The sequence below is a fragment of the Rhineura floridana genome, chromosome 18 (genome assembly GCF_030035675.1).
Source record: "Rhineura floridana isolate rRhiFlo1 chromosome 18, rRhiFlo1.hap2, whole genome shotgun sequence".
In the NCBI taxonomy this organism is placed as follows: domain Eukaryota; kingdom Metazoa; phylum Chordata; class Lepidosauria; order Squamata; family Rhineuridae; genus Rhineura; species Rhineura floridana.
This window is the reverse complement of record NC_084497.1, coordinates 21579854-21602286: the sequence shown is the minus strand read 5'-3', so window position 1 is coordinate 21602286 and position 22433 is coordinate 21579854. Positions and strand designations below refer to the sequence as shown.

Here is a 22433-nt window from a genome sequence, read left to right as displayed (position 1 = left end):
AGTTTACACATAGGTGCTTGGGGATGAAGAGGCCATGAACACACAGACTTACCAATCCCTTTAAATAAGGCATCGGAAGGATAACAGTATTGCGAGAGCCAATCAAAAGAAGGGCGATGGAAGGTTCCAGGGGAAGCTGTTGACAGTTGGAAGGCTGGATAATGCACACTCTGCATAAGAGAAGACGGTGAAATTGGAATCATTTCATGGGGATTTGGTATTGGCATAACAGAGCCAGGATAGCAAGGTGGTTGTTGAACAGCTGAGCTGTGAACCAAGGAGCTCCTGTTTCAATTTGCACTCTGCTATGACCATGCTATAGGTTGTTACGATCGCTTGGCTAACCCCATTTTGGTTCAAGTAGAACCCAGGAGGTGCAAGGCCAGGAACGATAACTCCCACCCCCACTCTCAAACACCCCCACCCGATGGTATGGCTGGTGATGCGTTCCAGAGGTTTTGTGCGAAGGGTAACAAGGACAGCTGTTGAGACACAAAAAGTAACTAACTGCATAAATGTTCTGCATAAATGTTATCTCTTCCTTTGGCAGACTTGCCTCACTCACAGTGAATTCCATTGTTCGTTAGGAGCCTCAGTTTTCAGGGTCAGAAATACATATGCAGATACACACATACACAAAATCACCAGACTTTGACCCCTCCTTGGCAGGAGTGGGAGAGAGGAAAAAGTATTTTAAAAACCGAGGCTTGAATCTAGAGGGGCCGAGGAGAAGGGGGGCCAAGGAAGATCAGAGCTCCCACACGTGTACCACGCTGTCAAGGAACGCATCAAGGACTGCAGGGACAGAACCGGGGAGAGACTCTGGGTCTTGGTGCAAAACCTTGAGACCAAGAGATTCCTTCCTGGTTTTGGATCAGAGCTCTTACACATAGCTTCAGCTGTATTCAGCCGCCCACTCCGGGCATAGGATAGGTAATCTCTCCTACCTGTCACTCTTTATACTAATAGGATCTTTTAATCTCTTTAGTTTCAAGTTATGAATGGGTTAGGATATCAATGATTAATGCTGCCACGCACCCAAGTAATTCTGTAATGCTTTTCTACTCTTTCTCTCAATAAAATAAAGCTTTCCTTTATTTGGGTTTGGACCTGCATTTTTGGGGGAAAATGTAGTTACACCATTTAGGCACATTTCAGGGCAAAGCGCTTGTTTTATCCCTAGCAAAAGATCACCTCCTCTCCGAGGTGTGTTTCATGGGACATGAGGGTGGCAAGTTCACACACTCAGGTTCCCAAGAGCACGTGTCGTAACAAGGTGGCCTTAGACAGTGCTCTTTTTTGGTAAAAAAAATGAGGTGCCAGTACTCATATCTTGATAAAAGTGCCGTGGGTAGCAGTACAAAATGGCCACCATGGACAGCTTAAAAAAGAGAGAGAGATGCTAGTACTCTGTACTGATGAGTACAGTGACCAAAAAAAGCCCTGGCCTTAGAGAAGTTACTTTCTCTTGGCCTTAGCTCATTTATTTATTTATAAAAAATAATTGTGTACCACTATTTAGTTAAAAACATCCAAGAAGTTTACCACATGTTTAGAACAACCATCACCACCATGGAATAAAAAACTTTAAAAATAATAAAAATGGTTGCAAAAAAAAAAGCATGTTCTTAATCGCCTGCATAAGCCTGATGGAACAGAAACGTTTTCATAAGGCGCTTAAAAGGTAAAACAGACAGCGCCCACTGAAGCTCTTTATCACTCTCTGCTGCGTTTTGGGTCCTAGCCTGCCCAGTGACTGTGGAAAGGGCTTAGCTTTTCCACCCAGAACCCCGGGGAAAGGGCCTAGCTTTGCTATGCAGAATCCTTGGGCAGAGATAAGGTGTAGGCCTCTGCTGAGGAGGTTTCCCACCGTTTTTATGGTTCCAGTCTGTGCAACGACTGGAAAGGGCCTAACTTTACCGTTCGGAGCTCTTGGAGAGAGATACGGCACAGGAGTTTTCCTGCCACTTTTATGGTACCTGAGGAGGTTTCCCACCATTTTTATGGTCCTAGTCTGTCCAGTGATGGTGGAAAGGGCCTGGCTTTCCATTCAGAGCCCTTGGGCCGGGATATGGCATAGTCCTTTGCTAGGGAGTTTCCCCCCGCCTTTTTCATGGTACCTCTGTTCCCACTTGATCCTGGTGTGTCTAGTGACTGTGGAAAGGGCCTAGCTTCTGTTCAGAACTGCAGGGCGGAGATATGTCATAGTCCTCGGCTGGAAAGCCTTTCCGTCTTTCTTTATGAGACACACTAGAACAGCAGGTTCAATATTTCTCTGTGTCCTGATTCCTTTTCCCCCTAGGCCTGAACACCAGCAAGCCGTTTCCAGGGCAACAGTAGAATAATGTGGGGGCATCAGTGTAGTGAAGGCATATGGATTGCCTCATGAGCCTCTGCTCAAGCTCCAGTCCTCCCAAGGCCTGAACAGTAGCAGGCCATCTTCAGAGGCAATAGTAGAATAATCCGTGCCCTCAGTGTAGTGAAGGTGTATGAATTGCCTCATGGGCTGCGGTTGGAAGACCCAGTCTGTTCCTATGGACAGTGGCAGCCCTTCATAACCCTGTATGATTTTGCAGCCCTTCATAACTGTCTGTGTGGACTTTTTGGATTTATCCAGTTACTTCCTCATGGAGGAGGATCTTACTGTCATTCTGGTTGGAATATGTAAATAAGCAAGATAAGTAAATTAAGCTGAATATAGCTCGTCTATTACATTAGGTTTTCTACCCTATCTATTCTAGGGCGTCAATGCAAAGCTCCAGTTTGCTTCTCTGAATAGTTGCAGCCCTTCATAACTGTCTGAGTAAATATTTGGATTTATCCAGTGACTTCCTCAGGGTTCCCTTGTTATCATCCTAGGTGAATATAAATTCAGCTGACTGCTTGGTTAAGTCTTCCCTTCACTAGCGGGTGCCTGGTCGACTTAAGACAGTTTAAAAATCCATTTAGCATTTGGTAAGGCTTACTTCACTATAATAACTAGGTTCAAGGTTACTCACATTGGCATGTATGTGCTGAGGTGCAGTTTCTCCTAAAAGGTAGTGATGATTCAGTCAATTTCTGACTTTCATCTGCAGGTCCCTGGGCGACTTATAATAGTTTAAAAATCCATATTAAATTTATCAAATCAATTTAGCCTTTGGTAAAACTTACTTCACTGTTCAGTTTGTGTAACTTGACTCAAAGTTACACACATTGGCATATTTGTATGGATATTTGGCTTCACTACCTGCAATTAAGCATTTCAGTGGTTAAATAAAAGAAATAAATCTTTTTGATTTTACTGATTTTGTTTTGACAGGTAGTTCTCTGGTCTGGTTATTGCACAGAATATGTCCCTGGGCATTTACTTCCTGTGGCTGATTCTCCAGTATTTACTTCCTGTGGCTGACTCTCCAGCACCCCATATGTCCAGGGGAGGCTCGTATTTCCTTGTTGGACCCAGACAAGCTGCTGGCTTCCTCCCTGCATAAACTACAGGGTAGCTGTAAGACTAATAGTAAGGCTAGCCAAGCTGTGAACTATCCCTCTGTGTAACCACGGGGTGGCCTTAAGACAATGGTAAATTTATTAAACAAAACAAAAATCTCCTTAAGGAATTCTGATTGGTTTATGGGAACAATTGTCTCTGAGATATTTCTTTCATTTTGAAATTAATCAGGTTGTTTAATATTGCATCTGGTTTCCTTTTCAAATATGAATTTCAATTCTACTAGGTGACTGTATGAGTGACCTGTCGGCCATCTTTGCAGAAACGATAAGTTGGAGTTTAATCCATCATGGCATCTCTAGTGATTCCAGCCATGATGTTTGTAGTCCTTTTGCCCCAATTCATTCATTCCAATCCAGCTCATCCTGTGGAGAAGGCTGGGCATTTATTGGTCGTGCGAGGAGCTCTCTGGGTTTACCTCGGCCACACATAAGACATTTGCTTGCCTGAGTCTCCATATGTCTCTCTGGCATAAGAGTTACCAGGGCCTCATTACCTTATGTTTATTTCCACAACACAGGAAAGCAGGAGACGCAGGTTAGATCGGGCCCTCAAATGTTGTTATGATGCTCATGTTAACCTCCTGGAAATTTTGGGGTCAGTCCCTGTAAGAATACTTTCCTTCAAGAGTTTTTCTTGTGGTTATTATGACAGCACGTAGGGTGTCTGAGCTTCACTATCTGTTGAAAAGCACTTATGTATTTTCCAAGAAAGACAGGGTGGTGCTATGCACTAACTTTGTCACCAAAGTAAACACGGCCTTTCACAGGCAAGAGAAAATAATTCTTCCTTCTTCTGTCCTAACCCTTCCCACACCAAAGAGAAGGCGTGGCATTCATTGCAGATTAGATGTCACTGAAGGTGTATATCAATAGAACCAAACCGTTTAGGCGATCCGAGTCCCTGTTCGTGTCCTTCCATCCTGCCCACTATGGGGAAAAACTTACCATGGCCGGCCCTGACTCGTTGGATCCGACCTTGCATTTCTTTAGCATATGAGTCCCTACACTTGCAATCACCACAGCACATTACAGCACACTCCACTAGGTCTGCCGCTACATCAGCAGTTCTTCCACAAATGCTCCGATACTAGAAGTCTGTAAGGCAGCGACGTGGCCACTCCCAGTATCTTCACCAGGCACTACAAAATTGATCTATACGCCTCAGTGGAGGCGTCATTTGGCCAGAGTTCTGCAACAGGTTGTATCCTCCTTGGGCCTACCATTGTCCCACCCTAGGTCTGCAGCTTTAGTACGTCCCACTTGGAGACCTCTGTCATCCATGAAAGAAGGAACAGTTTGTTCTTACCATAAACGGTGTTTCTTCATGGATGACAAGAGGTCTCCAAGGCCCATCCTTACAGTATTTGATTGATTGATTTTCCGGTGGCTGGGACTGAAGCAGAGTGCCATGGCTCCTTTCTACTCTATTTGTCGATGATCAGTTGACCTTATTCCTAGCACGTTTTGTTCCTAACACGCTTGTTGTATGGTTGAGTGTTCTTTTGTTTTCATGTACTATGTCTGATTCATGAGTTTTCTGTTGATGCTGATCTCTAAAGCTTTTCCAAGAAATGAAACTGAGCCTCAACAAGAGGGGAGGAGCAAAAGTATTTGCTGAAGCGTTTCCTGTCTCTGAGCTGTAGGGGAAGCTACAATACCCACATGGAGACCTCTTGTCATCCATGAAGAAACACAGTTTACGGTAAGAACAAACTGTTCCTACCCAAAGAGCCTCCATCTTCCCAGGATTCAAGCACAGTTTATTGGCCTCATCCAGTCTACTATAGCATTCAGACACCAATCCAGCCTCTCCTGATTCAGTTGCTATGGAGAAAAAGATACTGCATACTGCTGACCCCTTGCTCCAAAACTCCTAATGACGGCTCCCAACGGCTTCATAGAGATGTTGAATAGCACCGGGGAGAGAATAGTACCCTGCGGAACCCATAGCACCAGGGAGCCAAGGAACACTCACCCAGTGTTACTCTCTGGATGCGATCCTGAAGGTAAGAGCAGAACCACCATTATACAGTGCCTCCAATACCCATTCCACTGAGTCGGCCCAGGAGGACGCCATTGCAGTGCTGTAGCCAATGATACAGGCTTGTTTTGTCGCTGAAATGACTACGGTGTGGGGGTAGCAGGATCTTCACAGGAAGAAATTCTACAACTGATGCAACACTGCAGAGAAGGCCCTGTTTTGTTCCACCACCCCACAAACGACATGTGGGTAGGGGATCACAAGATGAGCCTCTCTTGCCAATCTCAGAGAACAGAGAGGCATTGGGCGTGATGATCCTTTCAGTACTTGGGTCCCAAGCAGTTCAGGGATTTCTCCACTAGCACCAAAACCGTGAATTGGGGCCAGAAGCATACAGGCAGCCAGTGAAGTGCTTTAAGGATCAGTAACACATGATCCGATCTCGCTGCCCCACATAACAAACTGGCAGTGGCACTCTGCACCAGCCTTCAAGGGAAGCCTCCCCAGAGGACATTGTAGCAGTCAAATCAGGAGGTTATCCAAGCAACAGTGCTCCAGGGTTCAGGCAGAGACCTTTCTTATCCACTGCTACATTATCCTTTTAACTGGAGGTGTTGGGAGCTGAACCTAGGAATTTCTCCCATACAAAGCAGTAAATGAGAATTAGGAGGGCGTTGGTGGGGGGGGGAGAACCTTCCAGAAACTTCTATGCCTCTCTAACCTCACACACCACTTAAACAGGCAGAGACAGAGAAATGGAGAGTAGCAAGAGGGCATTTCATAAATCCAATCCTACAAGCTTCCAGGAATGGCAAGAAAGCGCAGGCCAATATGGTAAAACTATGCATCTCTGTTGACATCCCTGTTCATAGGAAAGCTGTTGATGATCCTGAAAAACACTTTTAAAATAGTGGTAATTTTAATGCCTTGAGTTGTAATTCTGATGTTTTGGTATTTCATTTGAAAACGGCAAACTTTGAAATCATTATGGGGATACAGTACATTTTAAATATGATTAACCGAAAACCTTTAAAGATATATTCAGTAACTGTTAACTCTCTAGCAGAAAATTTCAAATATGTAAAACGCTTTTTGTGACTCCCTTTAGTCCTGCCTTTGTATTGGTAACACAGGCGTATTTTCCTTGAAGGTATGAGACTATTTAAACTAGTTGTTTAAAGATTAAGGTTTCATTCATGTTTATGTATATGGATATTGTTTACGTATTTTGCTTTGTAAATTAATTTTACGTGGTTTTTATTGTACCTTGTGTATTCTATTGTAAACCGCTTTGAGGTCTTTTAGATAGTAAGCGGTCTATAAATGGAAATAATAATAATCTGTCTATCGATTGATTGATCGATTGATAGATATTACTATTAGTGCTCAAAATTATGCATTACTCTTACCCAATATTGGGTAAACAAATTGTCCCACTACAATAGTTTGGTGGCAGGTGATGGTGGGGAACTGGCTTATAAAAAAAGAGCCATAAGTAATACTCAACAAGATAAATTTGTAGAAAGGTAGGCTCTGTTTATTAGCGTTTGGAAGTAAAAGATTTATGGATCATGCCCATAATCAATTTATTTGTATACCACATTTTCCACAAATAAATCTGTGTTCAAAGTGGTTCACATGAAGAGCAGACAATCTAAATGCACCAGCAGAGTAATGGTACATAATAAAAAGTGCAATATTCCTACAACATTAAAAAAAGTGTTAATTTAGTATACTATACATCAAAATGTAAATGAGCACAAAGCCCACCAGTAAAGCTTAAGTAAAAATATCCAGCACCTTCCTATCTAAAAATAACCCCCAAGTTTTTGATGTGGTGTATCCTACGATTTCTTGTATAATATACCTCTATGTAGTTCTTTAAGTTAGTCATTTGTAATCCTTGTAACAGAAGGAAAATAGATATGGAATATACGGTAAGTACTGAATGAATGTATTTGATCTGCAAATTATTATCTTTTCTTTGTTTTCTTTTGTAATGTTTAAAAAATAAATGAAAAATAAACAACTCTACAATTGCATGTGCATGTTATAATTTAGTACTAATAATTAAAAAAAGAATTCATGGTAAGACAGTAGAAAACACTGAACAGAAAAAGAGAGAGAGAAGGTGGAGACAGGAACAGGCGATGTCTTTGACAAGAAGAGAAACTGCTGCATTTCGCGTGCCAACAAAAGCTGTAGGCCAATATTAAGAGGGCATTGTAGCCCTGCGCATTGCTTTAACACTGTGATGTGTTGCCCGTTTCCTAGTTTTACTGTGTTCGGGATTTGCCCCTTGCACCTGGATCTTCTTGGCCATATTGGCAGACATTAACCTCTTGATGTCCACAAAGGTCTTGTTCTTGGTTTCTGGGACAATCTTGAAGATATAAATAAATACAGCTATGCAGATAGGCCAGAACAGGAGAAAGGTGTAAGAGCCAATCCGGATCTAGAGGGGGGGGGGAAGGAGAAAGTGGGAGAGAGAGATGGACATGATCCAGCGTTGTCCTACGTCATGGTCCCATCAATTCTCTTGGGCAATAGGACTTCCCCCCCTTCTCCCACTGCTCACCCCTTAAATCTGTTCTGGCAGCAGCTCCCCAAGGTTTCAGGCAGTGGTCTCTCCCAGCCCTGCCTGGAGATGCTGGGGATTGAGCCTGGGGCCTTCTGTATGCAAGGTGGTGCCCATGGGTGCCTGCCAGGCACATCGATGTCACCCCAAAAGGTCTCAGTAAATATCCCCTCAAGAATCCACAATGCACAACAGAGATCGTTTGGTCTTCCTGTTCAATTCCTATTTGCACTGACTTGACTTTTCTTACACTGAATATGCCCCCTCACACATGCCCACATTTCACTGGATGCCAAGATCTCCACCGAACAGAGAAGTAGAAAGAGATTTGCTCTGTGAGTGAATGAGATGGTGGCTGATATAGGTCCCTTCCCCCCCCATTGATGAGTAGCAGATGGAGGGGGCTGCTCACACTATGTTGTGGTCCTGTCTCTTTTTCTGCTCTTTTAGATGAGGCAGCCATCATGCCACACCCCCACAGGAGCTATTTTGTGTGGTGCCATATGCCCACGGCAGCCATTTTCTGTCTGTTGCCCACAGCACTTTTCTCAAAATTCTAGACGTACCCAGAAAGATTGCCAATCCCAAACATTTGAAGTTGAAGTCAACTTAGTCCTACTCAGAGAAGACCCATTGAAATCAACAAACCTAAGTTAGTCATATCTATCAACATCAATGGGTCTGCTCCAAACAACAATAACCCTGAATACCACCCATAGCCAGATCATCCATTTCCCATTAAGGCCACATCTACACCAGACATTTATTCTACATTAAGCAGTCATGGCTTCCTCCAATGAATCCTGAAGTTTGTGAAGAGTGCTGAGAGTTGTTAGGAGACCCCTATTCCCCTCAGACAGCTCCAACTACCAGAATTCTCTGGGAAGAGGAACTGACTTCAATCACTCTTGCTCACTGGAGCTCTGTCGGGGGAATAGGAGTCTTCTAATAACACTCATCATCCTTCACAAACAGTAGGTCCCAGGATTCTTTGGGAAAAGCAGGACTATTTAAAGTGGAATAAATATGTGGAGTGGATGTGGCCTAAAATCAAGGTCACACGGGATTTTGGGGCAACTGAGGTTGCCATGAAGTTCGCTGGGTGACCCTCTTGGGCCAGTCACTGTCTCTCAGCCTAACCTACCTCACAGGGTTGTTGTGAGGATAAAACGGAGAGGGAGGAGAACCATTTACACTACCTTGAGCTTCTTGGAGGAAAGGTGGGCTATAAATTTAATAACAACTTCAACAGTTTAAAGTCCCTCAACATTCAATTTAATACAATGCTGAGTTGAACTTCCAGGGGCAAGAAATTACACTGAATCAATTACCTGAAGGACACAACAATACGTATATATATTTGAGGTGGGTAGAGTGGGGCTAGGCTTGGTTTACCAACTCAGACTGTCCACGCCCCACCAAAAATCACTCACCTCTATCTGAAGGAAAAAGAGCTTTACAAGGAACTGCAGAAGCCACTGCACAAATCCCCCGATGGCGAAGGCAGTGGACCGGGATGACTGAAGGAATAGTTCCAGCATCAACACATAGGGAATCGACGCTAAGGGGAGAGGAAGCATTCAAGGCTCTGAATACTGGCTTTCCATTGACTTGCTCGTGAATTGATAGTGATGGCAAGGACTCTGGTGTTGCGCAATTAAGAGCAGGAGCTTAGGAGCCCATAGCTCAAACCTTTCCTCACTAGGGTGTGAAAGAGTAGCAAGCGCATATGCAGCCCAAGACAGGAGACTCAGCATTCCCCCCACACACAGAATGACACAATGTAGGTCACATCCGCACCGAACATTTAAAGCACTTTTATACTAAATTAACAGTCATGACTTACCCCCAAGGAATCCTGGAACTGTAGGATGTTAAGGGTGCTGGGAACTGTAGCTCTCTGAGGGGATTCCCTAACTACTATTCTCCTCACACAGCTACAATTCTCAGAGTGGTTTAACAGTTAATCTCCCTTCCCAGGGAACCCTGAGAATTGTAGCTCTGTGAGGGGAATCGGAGCCTCCTAACAATTCTCAGCACCCTTCACAAACTACAGTTCCCAGGATTCTTTGTGGGGGACGGAGCCATGGCTGTTCAAGTGATATAAATGTGCTTTAAATTTAAGTTTCAAATGTGGTGTTGGAGGAGAGCTTTGCACATGGCATGGACTGCGAAAAAGACAAATAATTGAGTGTTAGAACAAATTAAACTAGAACTGTCACTAGAAGCTAAAATGATGAAAATGAGGTTATCGTACTTTTAACACATAATGAGAAGACATGATTCCCTTGAAAAGACAGTAATGCTGGGAAAAACAGAAGGGAGTAGAAAAAGAGGAAGGCCAAAGAAGAGATGGATTGATTCCATAAAGGAAGCCACAGACCTGAACTTTCAAGATCTGAACAGGGTGGTTTACAACAGATGCTCTTGGAGGTTGCTGATTCATAGGGTCGCCATAAGTCATAATCGACTTGAAAGCACATAACAACATATATTCAACCAAGTCCTACTCAGTGCAGACCCACTGACATTAATGAACCTAAGTTAGTCATGTCCATTAACTTCAGTGGGTCTACTCTGAGTAGGACTCGCATTGAATACCACCCATGGTGTGGGCATGACCTGGACATTGTGATTAAGCATTAAAAGCTAACTCCCTCGCAGTAGAGCTTTGGGAGGGAGGGCTAAGCTCTAGGATTTTTCTTTTGATTGACCCCACCTGAATAAGTTTTTAACCCACTCCTTGGACAGAGGTTGGAATATTACATTATGGAAGTTCTGGATCTGACATTTTGATTGTGTGCAATACCGATTTAAAATATATACATATAGTAATATCTCAGTTAACAAAGTAGATGCATTCATGGACATTACTTCTTTAACAGAAACTTTGGTACCAGAGGTAGGGACAACATGGAAAGAATAGGGATAGTTTCCTACGCCTCATAGATGGTGGAGGCAGCTTCAATAGGGGCTTTAAAGTGCCTACCCAGAGCCCACCCACTCCCCCTCATTTCCCCCTCCTCTCCTTCTCCTTATCGTATTGGCTCCTTCCCTCCCTGGCCCTGGGAAAAAGCAAGAGATCTCTTCAATGCCAAGCAAGCACACATGCTTGTCAGTTTCACTCTAGCAAAGGCACAGGCTTACCAGTTTATTGATAGCAAAGATACAGGTTAGTCAGTTTCACACTAAAGCCCAGGCACAGGTCTGAAAGTTTATCCATAGCAAAGCAAGGGCACAGGCTAGTCAGTTTCATCTCAAAGCAAAAGCTTAGGCTTGTCAGTTTATTGACAGCAAAGCAAAGATACATGCTAGTCAGATTCACCATAATCCATAGCAAAGCAAAGCTGGCCAGTTTCACCTTAAGACGACTTAGTTACAAGGAGTGTAGTTCCCAGAGGATTTGTTAACTGAGGTATTACTGTATGTCTTTATGATTGTTGTTGTAAGCCAATTTGATGGCCTTTATACCAAAAATCAGCATATAAACATTTTAAAATAAAAGGAAATATCAATTTCATTTGTATCTTGCACTTCTTTCAAGGAACTCTGTCGGTCTCCTGAATACTTACCTGGCCCGAGGGTGTGTCCAAAGAAGAAGAGGAAGAAGAGAACTCTGGTGACGTACGACATCCATGGCATGCCGGGCTGTTGGAGGAAGTTGACCCTGGTTCAGGCATGCATGAGTGAGGTTTCCAGGTGCCCCGTTAATATTAAGAGACATCCTTTCTTTCTGTCTCTTCGTGCCAGCCCAGAAAATATAACACGTCACAAAGCATCAAGAGAACATAACATAAGAAGAGCCTGCTGGGTCAGGTCAAAGGCCCATCTAGTCCAGCATCCTGTTCCCACAATAGTTAACCAGATGCCTCTTTTCGGAAGCCTCCAAGTAGGACCTGAACACAAGAGTACTCTCCCCTCCTGCGGTTTCCAGCAACTGATATTCAGAGCCGTACTGCCTCCAACTGTGGAGATAAAGCACAGCCACCTCAGCTAGTAGATGTCAAAAGCATCTGTCCTCCATGAATTTGTCTAATCCTCTTTCAAAGCCATCCAAAGTGGTGGCCATCCCTGCCTCCTGTGGGAGCAAATTCCATCATTTAACTATCTGCTGCAGAGACACAACCGTCACTGAATTATGCGGCACTGGAATGCAACAGCTACAATAAATTTTGCAGGAAAGCTCCATTAACTACATTCCTTCCTGCTCTTCCACTTAGATCCTTCACACAAAATCCAAGTTAATTTTAAAATGTTTATTTATTTATTATACTTGTATACCGTCCCATAGCCGAAGCTCTCTGGGCGGTTTACAGTAACTAAAAACATTAAAACAGATACAATTCAAACACATATTTTAAAAACAATTTAAAATACAATTTAAAATTTAAAACAATATAAAACACATACTAAAATGCCTGGGAAAAGAGGAAAGTCTTGACCTGGCACCAGAAAGATAACAGTGTTGGCGCCAGGCGCACCTCATAATGCAGATCATTCCATAATTTGGGGGCCACCACTGAGATGGCCCTCTCCCTTGTTGCCATCCTCCAAGCTTCCCTTGGAGTAGGCACTCGGAGGAGGGACTTTGATCTTGAACGTAGTGTACGGGTGGGTTAGTATCAGGAGAGGCGTTCCATCAGGTATTGTGGTCCCAAGCCATGTAAGGCTTTATAGGTCAAAACCAGCACCTTGAATCAAGCTCGGAAACATACAGGCAGCCAGTGCAAGCGGGCCAGAATCGGTTTTATATGTTCGGACCGTCTGGTCCCTGTTACCAATCTGGCCTCTGCATTTTGCACAAGCTGCAGTTTCTGAACCGTCTTCAAAGGCAGCCCACGTAGAGTGCATTGCAGTAATCTAATTTGGAGGTTACAAGAGCATGGACAACTGAAGCCAGGTTATCCCTGTCCAGATAGGGACATAGTTGGGCCACCAACCGAAGTTAGTAGAAGGCACTCCGTGCCACCAAGGCTACCTGAGCCTCAAGTGACAGAGATGGTTCTAGGAGAACCCCCAAGCTACGAATCTGCTCCTTCAGGGAGAATGCAACCCCATCCAGGACAGGTTGGACATCCACCATCTGGTCAGAAGAACCACCCACTAGCAGCATCTCAGTCTTGTCTGGATTGAGCCTCAGTTTATTAGCCCTCATCCAGTCCATTGTCGCAGCCAGGCACCGGTTCAGCACATTGACAGCCTCACCTGAAGAAGATGAAAAGGAGAAATAGAGCTGCGTGTCACCAGCATACTGATGGCAACGCACTCCAAAGCTCCGGATGACTGTACTCAACGGTTTCATGTAGATGTTGAACAGCATGGGGGACAGAACTGACCCCTGCTGAACTCCATACAGGAGAGTCCAGGGTGCCGAGCAATGTTCCCCAAGCACCACCTTCTGGAGGCGACCTGCTAAGTAGGAGTGGAACCACTGCAATGCAGTACCTCCCACTCCCAACTCAGCCAGTCTCCCCAGAAGGATACCATGGTCAATGGTATCAAAAGCCATTGAGAGATTAAGGAGAATCAACAGAGTCACACTCCCCCTGTTGAGATGGATTGATTCCATAAAGGAAGCCACAGACCTGACCTTCCAAGATCTGAACAGAGTGGTTTACAACAGATACTACTGGAGGTCGCTGATTCATAGGGTAAATGAAATGCACATACCACGGACTGCGAAAAAGACAAATAATTGGGTGTTAGAACAAATTACACTAGAACTATCACTAGAAGCTAAAATGATGAAAATGAGGTTATCATACTTTGGATACATCATGAGAAGACATGATTCATTAGAAAAGATAATAATGCTTGGAATAACGGGAGGGAGTAGAAAAAGAAGAAGGCCAAACAAGAGATGGATTGATTCCATAAAGGAAGCCACAGACCTGAATTTACAAGATCTGAACGGGGTGGTTCACGACAGATGCTCCTGGAGGTCGCTGATTCATAGGGTCGCCGTAAGTCGTAATCGACTTGAAGGCACATAACATAAACCTAAACATTATTTTTATTCTTATTCTTTTAAAAAAGATCTTTCAAGCTTGTGGCCAATTTCCCAGTTGGTTCGAGGCACTATTCAGAACAGATTGGTGGCAGAAGAGGAGGCGGCATCAGAGCAGCCCAGTGAGGGATGCTTGTTTAATCACGTTTTCGATTACAAACCTGAAGTTCAATGGTCATGGCTAACAAAATACAAGCGATACTGCAGATGCCAAATCCAGTGAGAATGAGAATCCTTCGCCCCACAGAATCTACTGTATATGCCTACAAGTTGTAAAAAAAAAAAGAGTTTGATTGAGGGAAGAGAGAATGAGGTGGTCATGAACCTTGACCTGTATTTCTCTTACTAAATTTAATTATTACATTTATATCCTGCCCTTCCTCCCAGAAGACGACCAGGGCAGCAGACAACAAGTGATAAGCAACTAAAAACGTATTTACAAACACCTTAAAAACAATTCCAATACAGAGGCAGACTAGAACCAAAGTATCTGAAGAGGCTTGTATTCATGCAATTACGGGAAACCAACCGTCGGACCTGAATAGAAGGGCCTTATTTTTTGGCCACAGCTAGAATCCTGTATGCTAAATAGTGGAGATTAGACGCAATACCAAAAATCAGAGAATGGAGAAATAAAATACGGGATTTTGCAGCCGTGACCAAGTTGGCTGATTTCTTCAGATATCAAGACAGAAGACAGAGACTGGGCAATTCTCTTGGGAAAGTGGCAAAAATTACTGCATATAGTAAAAAAAAAAAAAAGGTATTTTACCAAGTTTACTATAGTTCTTTGGGGGAACACACGTGCTTTCAAAGTATGGCCTGTGTGCAGCCCAAGTCATATTCTATGCAACACACCCTCAGGTATTTGGGAAAAGGAGCCATTGTTGATATTTATTGCCGAATAAATACTTCTCTCTGGTCGTACATTTGCACTCCTCTTGGAGGGATCTCACACATCTGAGCATGCAAAGAGTGCAATAATTGCTCTTGGTAGAATGGGATGCTTCCCTTGTATTATTCCCTTGTATTATGTCTGAACATGCGCAGAGTGCCTTACCTAGATGCACCAGAAAGCCACATCTACCACTTTTTATTATTATTATTATTATAATTATTATGCCACCTTTTGGCCAAAAGGCCCTTTACCAGGCCTGGAGAGAGGTGGAGGTGTGAAGCTCCCAGGTCAGAAAGTGTGGCAATTAAAATCAAACTCTGGCAACATGTCACTTTAAAAACAGAAACTAAACTTAAATTTTAGTGAGAGAGAAGGATGGGAGCGGCTTACCATGACCATCAACGTGAAAATTAAAAAAGCCACTGACAAGACATTGTAATAATGAGCTTCCTGCTTCTTTAGATGCGTCGTGATGTAGATTTTATTTGCATAATATATCACCTGAAAGTAGACAGAAGCAACCAGCACCATTAGTTCATGGAAGAAAGTGCCAGGAGGAGGGTGGCAGGCTGAAGACGGAAGGATCTGGCCATTTCGGTTCTCTGGGTTTCTCATTTTCAGTTCCCATCAGCCCCTGGCCAATGCTTAGGGATGATGGGAGTTGGAGTCCAGGAACACCTCAAGGGCCACGCAGGTTCCCATCTCTTCACAAGGGGACAGACAAATCCATCCATTTGGGTTTCTCATTTCCCAAATCTTCCAATTCAGTTCTCCGCATTTCTTCCTAACACACATTTTTGTCTGCCGCTTTCACTCATGTATACCTTTTTTGCAAGCAATTTCTCTTAGTCATAATGCATTTTTGTACCTTTTTTCACAAATATATTCATTTTTAAGGCATACTTCCCTTCCCCCCATGCACTTTCGTAAACATTGCTCAGTTGGAGAACCGCATCCCAAAATTCAGAGAAGTATGAATTTCAACAGACGGCTGCGTTTCGGTTCTCACATTGTTTTGGAAAGCTGGATCCCTGCCCTGAGCAGGGGGTTGGACTCGATGGCCTTATAGGCCCCTTCTAACTCTACAATTCTACATGCAAAGCTCGGCTTTAAGAGAGAACTGAACTGAATTGCTCCTCTACCCCTACTCCAGACTGTCAGTATTATGTAGGAGGGATTCGAATGCATCCTGGAACTAAAGATGTCCCAGCCAACTGCTGTTGTGGTGGGTGCATCTTGCAACATGTCATTGATGCACGTGCGTGCGCCAGGTAAGGACGGACAGCTCTGTCCATTCCAAATCCTCATTTCCCTGATATTAAGTCCAGTTCCCCACATCAGTGTGCAATTGGGTGACCCCATTGGGTTCTAACAATATGAGAGAGCAGGAGTGGGCAACCTCAGGCTTGGGGGCCAAATAAAGCCCTTCAACCCTCTCTGTCTGGCTCTCGGGACTCTTCCTAGACCATACCTCCTGCTTGGGAGTAAATCACCAACATGTTCCAAGTAATCTGAACGAGTGGAGGGAGGCAACAGACAAAAAGGCAATCTGTTCTTCCCTCCTGCTGATTCTGCCTCTAAAATGTTTGTTGTTTTTGCAGGCTTTGTTCCTCCCTCCTCTTCCTGTCTTTGTTCTCGGTTAGTTATGGTTCCCTGAGGGGAAGATGCATGGCTTCTTCAGCATGTATGACTCTACCTCTTTATAGTAATAAAGATTCTTCAGATTCTTTGTTCTTTCACCTACTGGTATTTACAGATCAGTTATTTCTGCACTCCGCTGCAATATATAACTACTGAAAACTCTAACACTCCTCACCTACCCCCTCTCCCCCCAGGCTACACCCCCTCACCGGACCTGCTTCACACCCTCCTTGAGTGTATTTGCCTGGCTCCAATGTGTCCTCAAGCTCAGAACATGCCTCTGGCTTGCCTGAACAAAAGAGAGGGACCTGCGAGTGTCCGTAGGAACTATCATACCTTATGAAGGTTAAAGTTTACATCCATTGCTCCGCCCACTTTTGCCTCTGGTCCCGCCCACCACTAGCACGTGGCTCCTCCAAAGGTTTCCCAGAAAGGAATGCAGCCCTCAGGCTGGAAAAGGTTCCCCACCCCTGTGAAAGAGGGAGAATAACTCCTTGCCCACTTCCTCCACACCAAACAAACTGCAGCGCCCACAGGTTGCCCTCAATTAGCCTTCTAACCTAACCAGGGAAAACTGCTCTCTTTACCGCGGTGAAGCCTGTCAGCTGCTGGCCACCCATCAAGATGGCAACGGAGATGACTTGCCAACGCAGACCTCGGTAGCACAGCAGCTTGAGTCCGTTCATATCCTTTTCCATCTTTTCCGAGATGTCCTCCTCATAGAGTTCTTCCACCTCACTCTCTACATCGTCCTGGCATCTCAGCTTCTTCAAGGCTGGGAGGGAGGAGAGGGCGGGGGGAAAGGATTTATGCTGGGGTGCTAGGGCAGGAACAATGGAAACACCCTGCAGACAAGGTAGGCTCCCTCCCCCCTTTTTGACAGTGTCTTCTGCAATGCGTCGTCGAAGCAATCATAGTGGGTCAGGGCTGGATTTATACGGGACCTTCCGCACATCACTCGGCCTCATTTGTTCTTCTGCAATGGCTCCCCAACATTCCTGCACTATTGGCATCTGGAGGCGCAACAAAACTGGGGCAAAAAGAGTAATAAAATAAACCCAGCTATTTGTGGTATAAACAGCGACTGGATTTCAGCAGGACACTGCAGGACACGGGAAGCTGCCTTGTATGGAGTCAGGCCACTAGCCCACCTAACTCAGTATTGTCTAAATTCTGAGCCTCATCTGGAGGTGCTGCTGGGGATTGAACCTGGGACCTTCTGCATGCAAGGCAGATGCTCTGCCACCGAGCTACACCCCTTACCGCAGGACATGCGGTGACTGGAAGGTAAACAGTATATCTGCCTCAAAACAATTGCCGGTGCAAACAATCTTGAAAGCGGGGTTGCGTACGAATGTTCCCATACATCATGAGCACAAATACAGAAAAAGAAGGAGGGTCCAGAGGGGCCCCGAAGAAAGAGTTGGGAAGGTACCCAATGCAAGAAGAGAGAGAAGAGACTCAGATGCTGAGAGCCAGTGTGGTGCAGTGGTTAGAGCACTGGGAGAATATAAATTAATCTGGTCATGTCAGATCATGTGAGAAAGGCTGACAACAGAATTACTTTTCACACCAGAGGTATGTGCGTGCATGAAGTAGAGAAGGGGGAGAATCTTGATTTAGTTCACATTTAAAGCTAGATCTGTCATATTCATACTTTCTGAAACAATAGGAGAACCAGAACATGGCCACCCTTCAAAATTTTCACTTATTTGAATTTTGCAGTACACTTCTCCTAGCAACCAATGTTTACAGCAATGCATTTATTAGGGGGAAAGAGTGCGTAACACGGAATATATTAGGGAAAATGACATACAAAAATGCATTGTATTCAAGGTAATTGCTTTGCTACACAAATGCGTTTATTAGGAGAAATTTGCATTAAAATGCTGATGTTTTCCTTTTTTTTTTTTTTTTTAAAAGCAAATTGCTGCAGAAATCAGAGAACTGAATTTGAGATTGGAAAAATGAGAAGCCAAAACTGACAGATTTGTCCATCCCCAGCATGGGGAATGCTGTGGCTCTGTAAATGTTGCTGGACTCCAACTCCCATCATCCCTAAGCTTTAGCCGTGGTGGCAGAAACCGATGGGGACTGAAAGGGAGAAATCAAGAGAACTGAAATTGCAGACCTTTTTGTTCCTAGCATGAAACCTCACTCTCTCCAGTCTGAGAGTGATTAACAGGCATATAGGTTTCCCACACTGTGTCGTGTCCAGGGCTGGACTCAGGAATCACACCAGTAGATGAAAGCAATTCAGTTTTTATTAATGTAATATCCAGACAGAGACTACATCTCCTCATGAAGCAACACAATACACGTGTCCTGCAACATGCAAGAGAGTTGACAGAACAAGGAATTCCCGCCCCCCTTATCCTTTTTAAGGGGGCTTTCTGGCGCGAATTCTCTCACTCCGCCTTAGGACAATTTCTTCCCCGCCCCTTCTCTCTCTCTCCCTGACTCATTTTTCCCTTCTCCGGGTTCGTGGTGAGAGTGGAAGTTCTGCCTCCCCCTCCTCTTCTGAAGATTCTGTTTCTGGGATTGGAGAAAGGGGGGGGGTGAGCGTCATGCCCATCAGGCTGACTTTTCCCTGGCTGAGGAGGGAGTGGAATCCCCCCTCCTTCTTGGTCTAACGGCTCTGGCTCAGTGAGGGGGGTAAGTGTGGGAAATTCCTGAGTAGTGTCTGTAACTTTGTCTGCTGGAGTTTCAAGGCCTCTGCGGTCGCTGGGCAACATTATCTCTGAGAGTTCTCCCTCCCCCTCTTCACCCAGCTCTGAGAAAGTGATCTCCTGCTCATCCTCTGAAGTGCTAGGGTCCCAATCCTGCATCCTGACACACTGTTAATGCTTCTGTGCTGCTCGGGGCTGTTGTACCTTGCCTGGCTTTCTCCTCGTCCTTCTTCTGAATCAGTAGATACCTTGGACTTTCGGGGAAGGTGGGCAATACGATGACTTGAAACACCGCCAAGAATCCATTGAGGCTCAGCAGTATGGGCCAGTCTGCAGAAGACGATGCAGTCATGATCTGTGATTCTGATAACACAACCCGTGGAGACTGGTGGCTCTCATGTCAGCGGGGCAGTGAATCCACTCCGGATTTTAGTCCGAACTTTCAAGCTACCTCCTTGAAATTTCGGACTAAAACCCAGAGCGGATTCACTGACATCAAAGCCATCAGTCCCCACTGAACACAACTCGGTCTGCTTACAGGCCAAAGGAGCACCTCTACAGACAGGCTTACCTTTTTGGGCCCCCAAGAATTTTTGGAGACTAAGGATCTGTGAGATCAAGATACCAGCGGTGAGAAAGATAAGGGACACTATAATGACAGATCCCCTCAGATTTCGGGGGGCCACCTCTCCGAGGTACAATGGGACAGCAGAAGAGAATATGCCTGGTTAGATGGTAGATGAAGGGTTAATTGACAGCATTCATTTATCTGCGTTTCTAAGCGCTGTACATAAAAAAACAAGCCATACATACATAACACAACAGAACAATAAGATCACCATAAAATCAAACATTACCTTAAAATGCCTGCTGGAACAAGAAAGTTTCAGTCATGCATCTAAAGGTCACCAAGGAGGGGGCTTGTCTAGTCTCAGTGACTGCACCGAATGCGCAGCTTCTAGTCATTACGAGCCAAGCATCTGAGCCATGGGGGCCACCAACAGAGACTCCCCCAAAGGACTCAGTGATCGGGCCAGGATATAAGGGACTGGGCGGCCCTTCAGTCATCCTGGACCCAAGTTGTTAAAGGCCTTGTAAATTAATGCAAGAGCCTTGAACCTGGTCCGGAAACTTATGGGCAGCTTGCAGCCAGTGCAAGCAGTGTGTAGAAATATATATATATACACACACACACTCCTTCACTGAATGCAAGAGGCTCATGTGGGTGGAAATGGGGAACTGATCTTCACCAAAAGGGTGTTCCCTGTTGTGTTGTGCAGGACACTGTTCTGTCTCTTGGTTGGCATAGCCCCAAACCTGAAGAGCCCTCCTTTGACACAGAGAAGGAAAAGCCAGCTGGTTCAGGAAGACGGGCTGTGCAAGCCAGGGAGGTCTGTCAGCCAAAAGCCTCTTGAACCAGAACTACCACCCCCAACCCCCCATCTGGGATGATTCCATGTTGGGCTGTGACCCATGGGCATTACTGTCTCTAGTTGTTTTCCATAAAGCCTGCAAGTTTGGAGAAGTAACTGTTATCTCTTGGCCTGAGAGTGAGCAGACATCCAAGGCCAGCGGTTGTCATGGTAACGTGAGATAGCAACTGGGAAAGTTCTAACAGAGTCTGTAAGTTGTGTCTTCTGAATATTGCCTCTGAACTGTGAGGCTGGTCTTCTGTGTATTGCCTCTGAACTGAGAGGTTCTCTTCTGTATTTACCTTTGGAGAGAGATGTACCAGAAGGGGGGTGACTGAAGAAACTCTACATGTATTTACTCTTAAGCCTTTGGCCATAAAGTCTTAATAAAGACTCTTAACATGCTCTAATGCTCTGAAGAAGTTTCTTGCTCAACTTAACTCCAACGTAATGTATGCTGTTTCATGCAACAACGCACACGCATCAACAGGGGGTTATGGGCCCAGATCCACAGCGCATTACACAGGAGTAAGTTGCTGGTCTGAACGGCAGATGGAGTTCCAGAGGGCAGCTTGATTGATTGTACCAGGCAGAGGTGAGCAACATGGCTGTAAACCTGTCTGGGGGAGGCTTGCCAATGGAAAGATTGACGGAAAAGAATTATGGCAGCTGGAAGCCGAGGATGCGGGCTTTGCTGATAACAGAGGATTTATGGGACATTATAGATGAACCACCCCCGGCGGTATTGACCGCGGCCTGGAAGCGTCGAGACCAGAGGGCGCAGGCGTTTATAATCTTGGCTCTATCGGATTCTCAACTGATGTGTGTGAGAGATGTGCCGTCGGCTAAACAGATGTGGGACGCGTTGCAGGATTTGTCCCAGGAATGGCAGCGGAGGCAGAAGGCGCAGAGAGCCGAGCTGATGGAAGCTGTCAGAAGCAAGGAGGCGAAAAGTGCCGTGCCGAAGGAGGCTGTCGAAAGCAAACAGGATTACAAGCAGCAACGGCTGAAGTCTTGTTTTGCCTGTGGGGCTCGTGGGCATCTCCGAAAAGACTGTGTAGTCAAGCGCAACTCCAGGGATGGAGGCTTGAAGCAGGGAAGTGTGAACTTTGTTTGTAAACAGAAGCCACAAACTTTAGCACCTATTGACTGGCTTGTTGACACCGGTGCAAGCCATATATTAATCAAAGACAGGAGTTTGTTTTACACGTCTACAGATGAGCAGGACTTTGTTTTACTTGCGGATGGATCACACAAGAATGTGGAAGCCCGAGGACTGGTGAGATTTAATAAACTTGGGATAATGTCAGAATGTTTGTTTGTTCCAGAATTGGCTCATAATATTTTATCAGTTCAAAAACTGGTGGCTTCTGGGTATTGTGTAACATTTGATAGAGAAAAATGTTTTATGCAAAGAAAAGGCAAACTTGTCTGTCAGGGTTTTATGACACAAGGGCAGTTTAGAATGACCATGGGTGTGAAGTGTGCTGATGCCTTGAGTTTAATGGGGCGGAAAGAGAATGACGGTCAGAGCTGTAAGAAGACAGCTGTAAAAAGCACACAGCCACAGTATTCATGTAATGCAGTCAGGCTGATGCCTGAAAGAGTGCATCGCAGCCGAGTTTACAAGCCACAGGGTAAGAGACGTGGCAAACGTGCACCTAGAGCACAAGAGAATGCATATTTCAGAGCTTGGTGTCCAGAAACACAAGCGCAAACATTTAAGCCAGATCTTGACATAAATCTGAAAGGCAC

The 22433-nt window shown here is 44.9% G+C and overlaps 1 protein-coding gene across 1 annotated transcript in view; it reads right to left on the bottom strand.

Moving 5' to 3' along the window:
• Positions 1-7610: 7610 nt before the first annotated feature.
• Positions 7611-22433, bottom strand: part of LOC133372828 (solute carrier family 2, facilitated glucose transporter member 5-like) — a 38831-nt gene continuing 24008 nt past the window's right edge. Inside the window, exons 5-12 of the mRNA XM_061601915.1 lie at positions 19838-19990; positions 19471-19596; positions 17185-17372; positions 15347-15457; positions 14220-14321; positions 11624-11699; positions 9485-9612; positions 7611-7928 (exon numbers count right to left, since the gene is read on the bottom strand). Of these exons, the coding sequence (XP_061457899.1) occupies positions 7686-7928; positions 9485-9612; positions 11624-11699; positions 14220-14321; positions 15347-15457; positions 17185-17372; positions 19471-19596; positions 19838-19990 (1127 nt within the window). The 3' untranslated portion in view covers positions 7611-7685. The remainder of the gene's footprint in view (positions 7929-9484; positions 9613-11623; positions 11700-14219; positions 14322-15346; positions 15458-17184; positions 17373-19470; positions 19597-19837; positions 19991-22433) is intronic.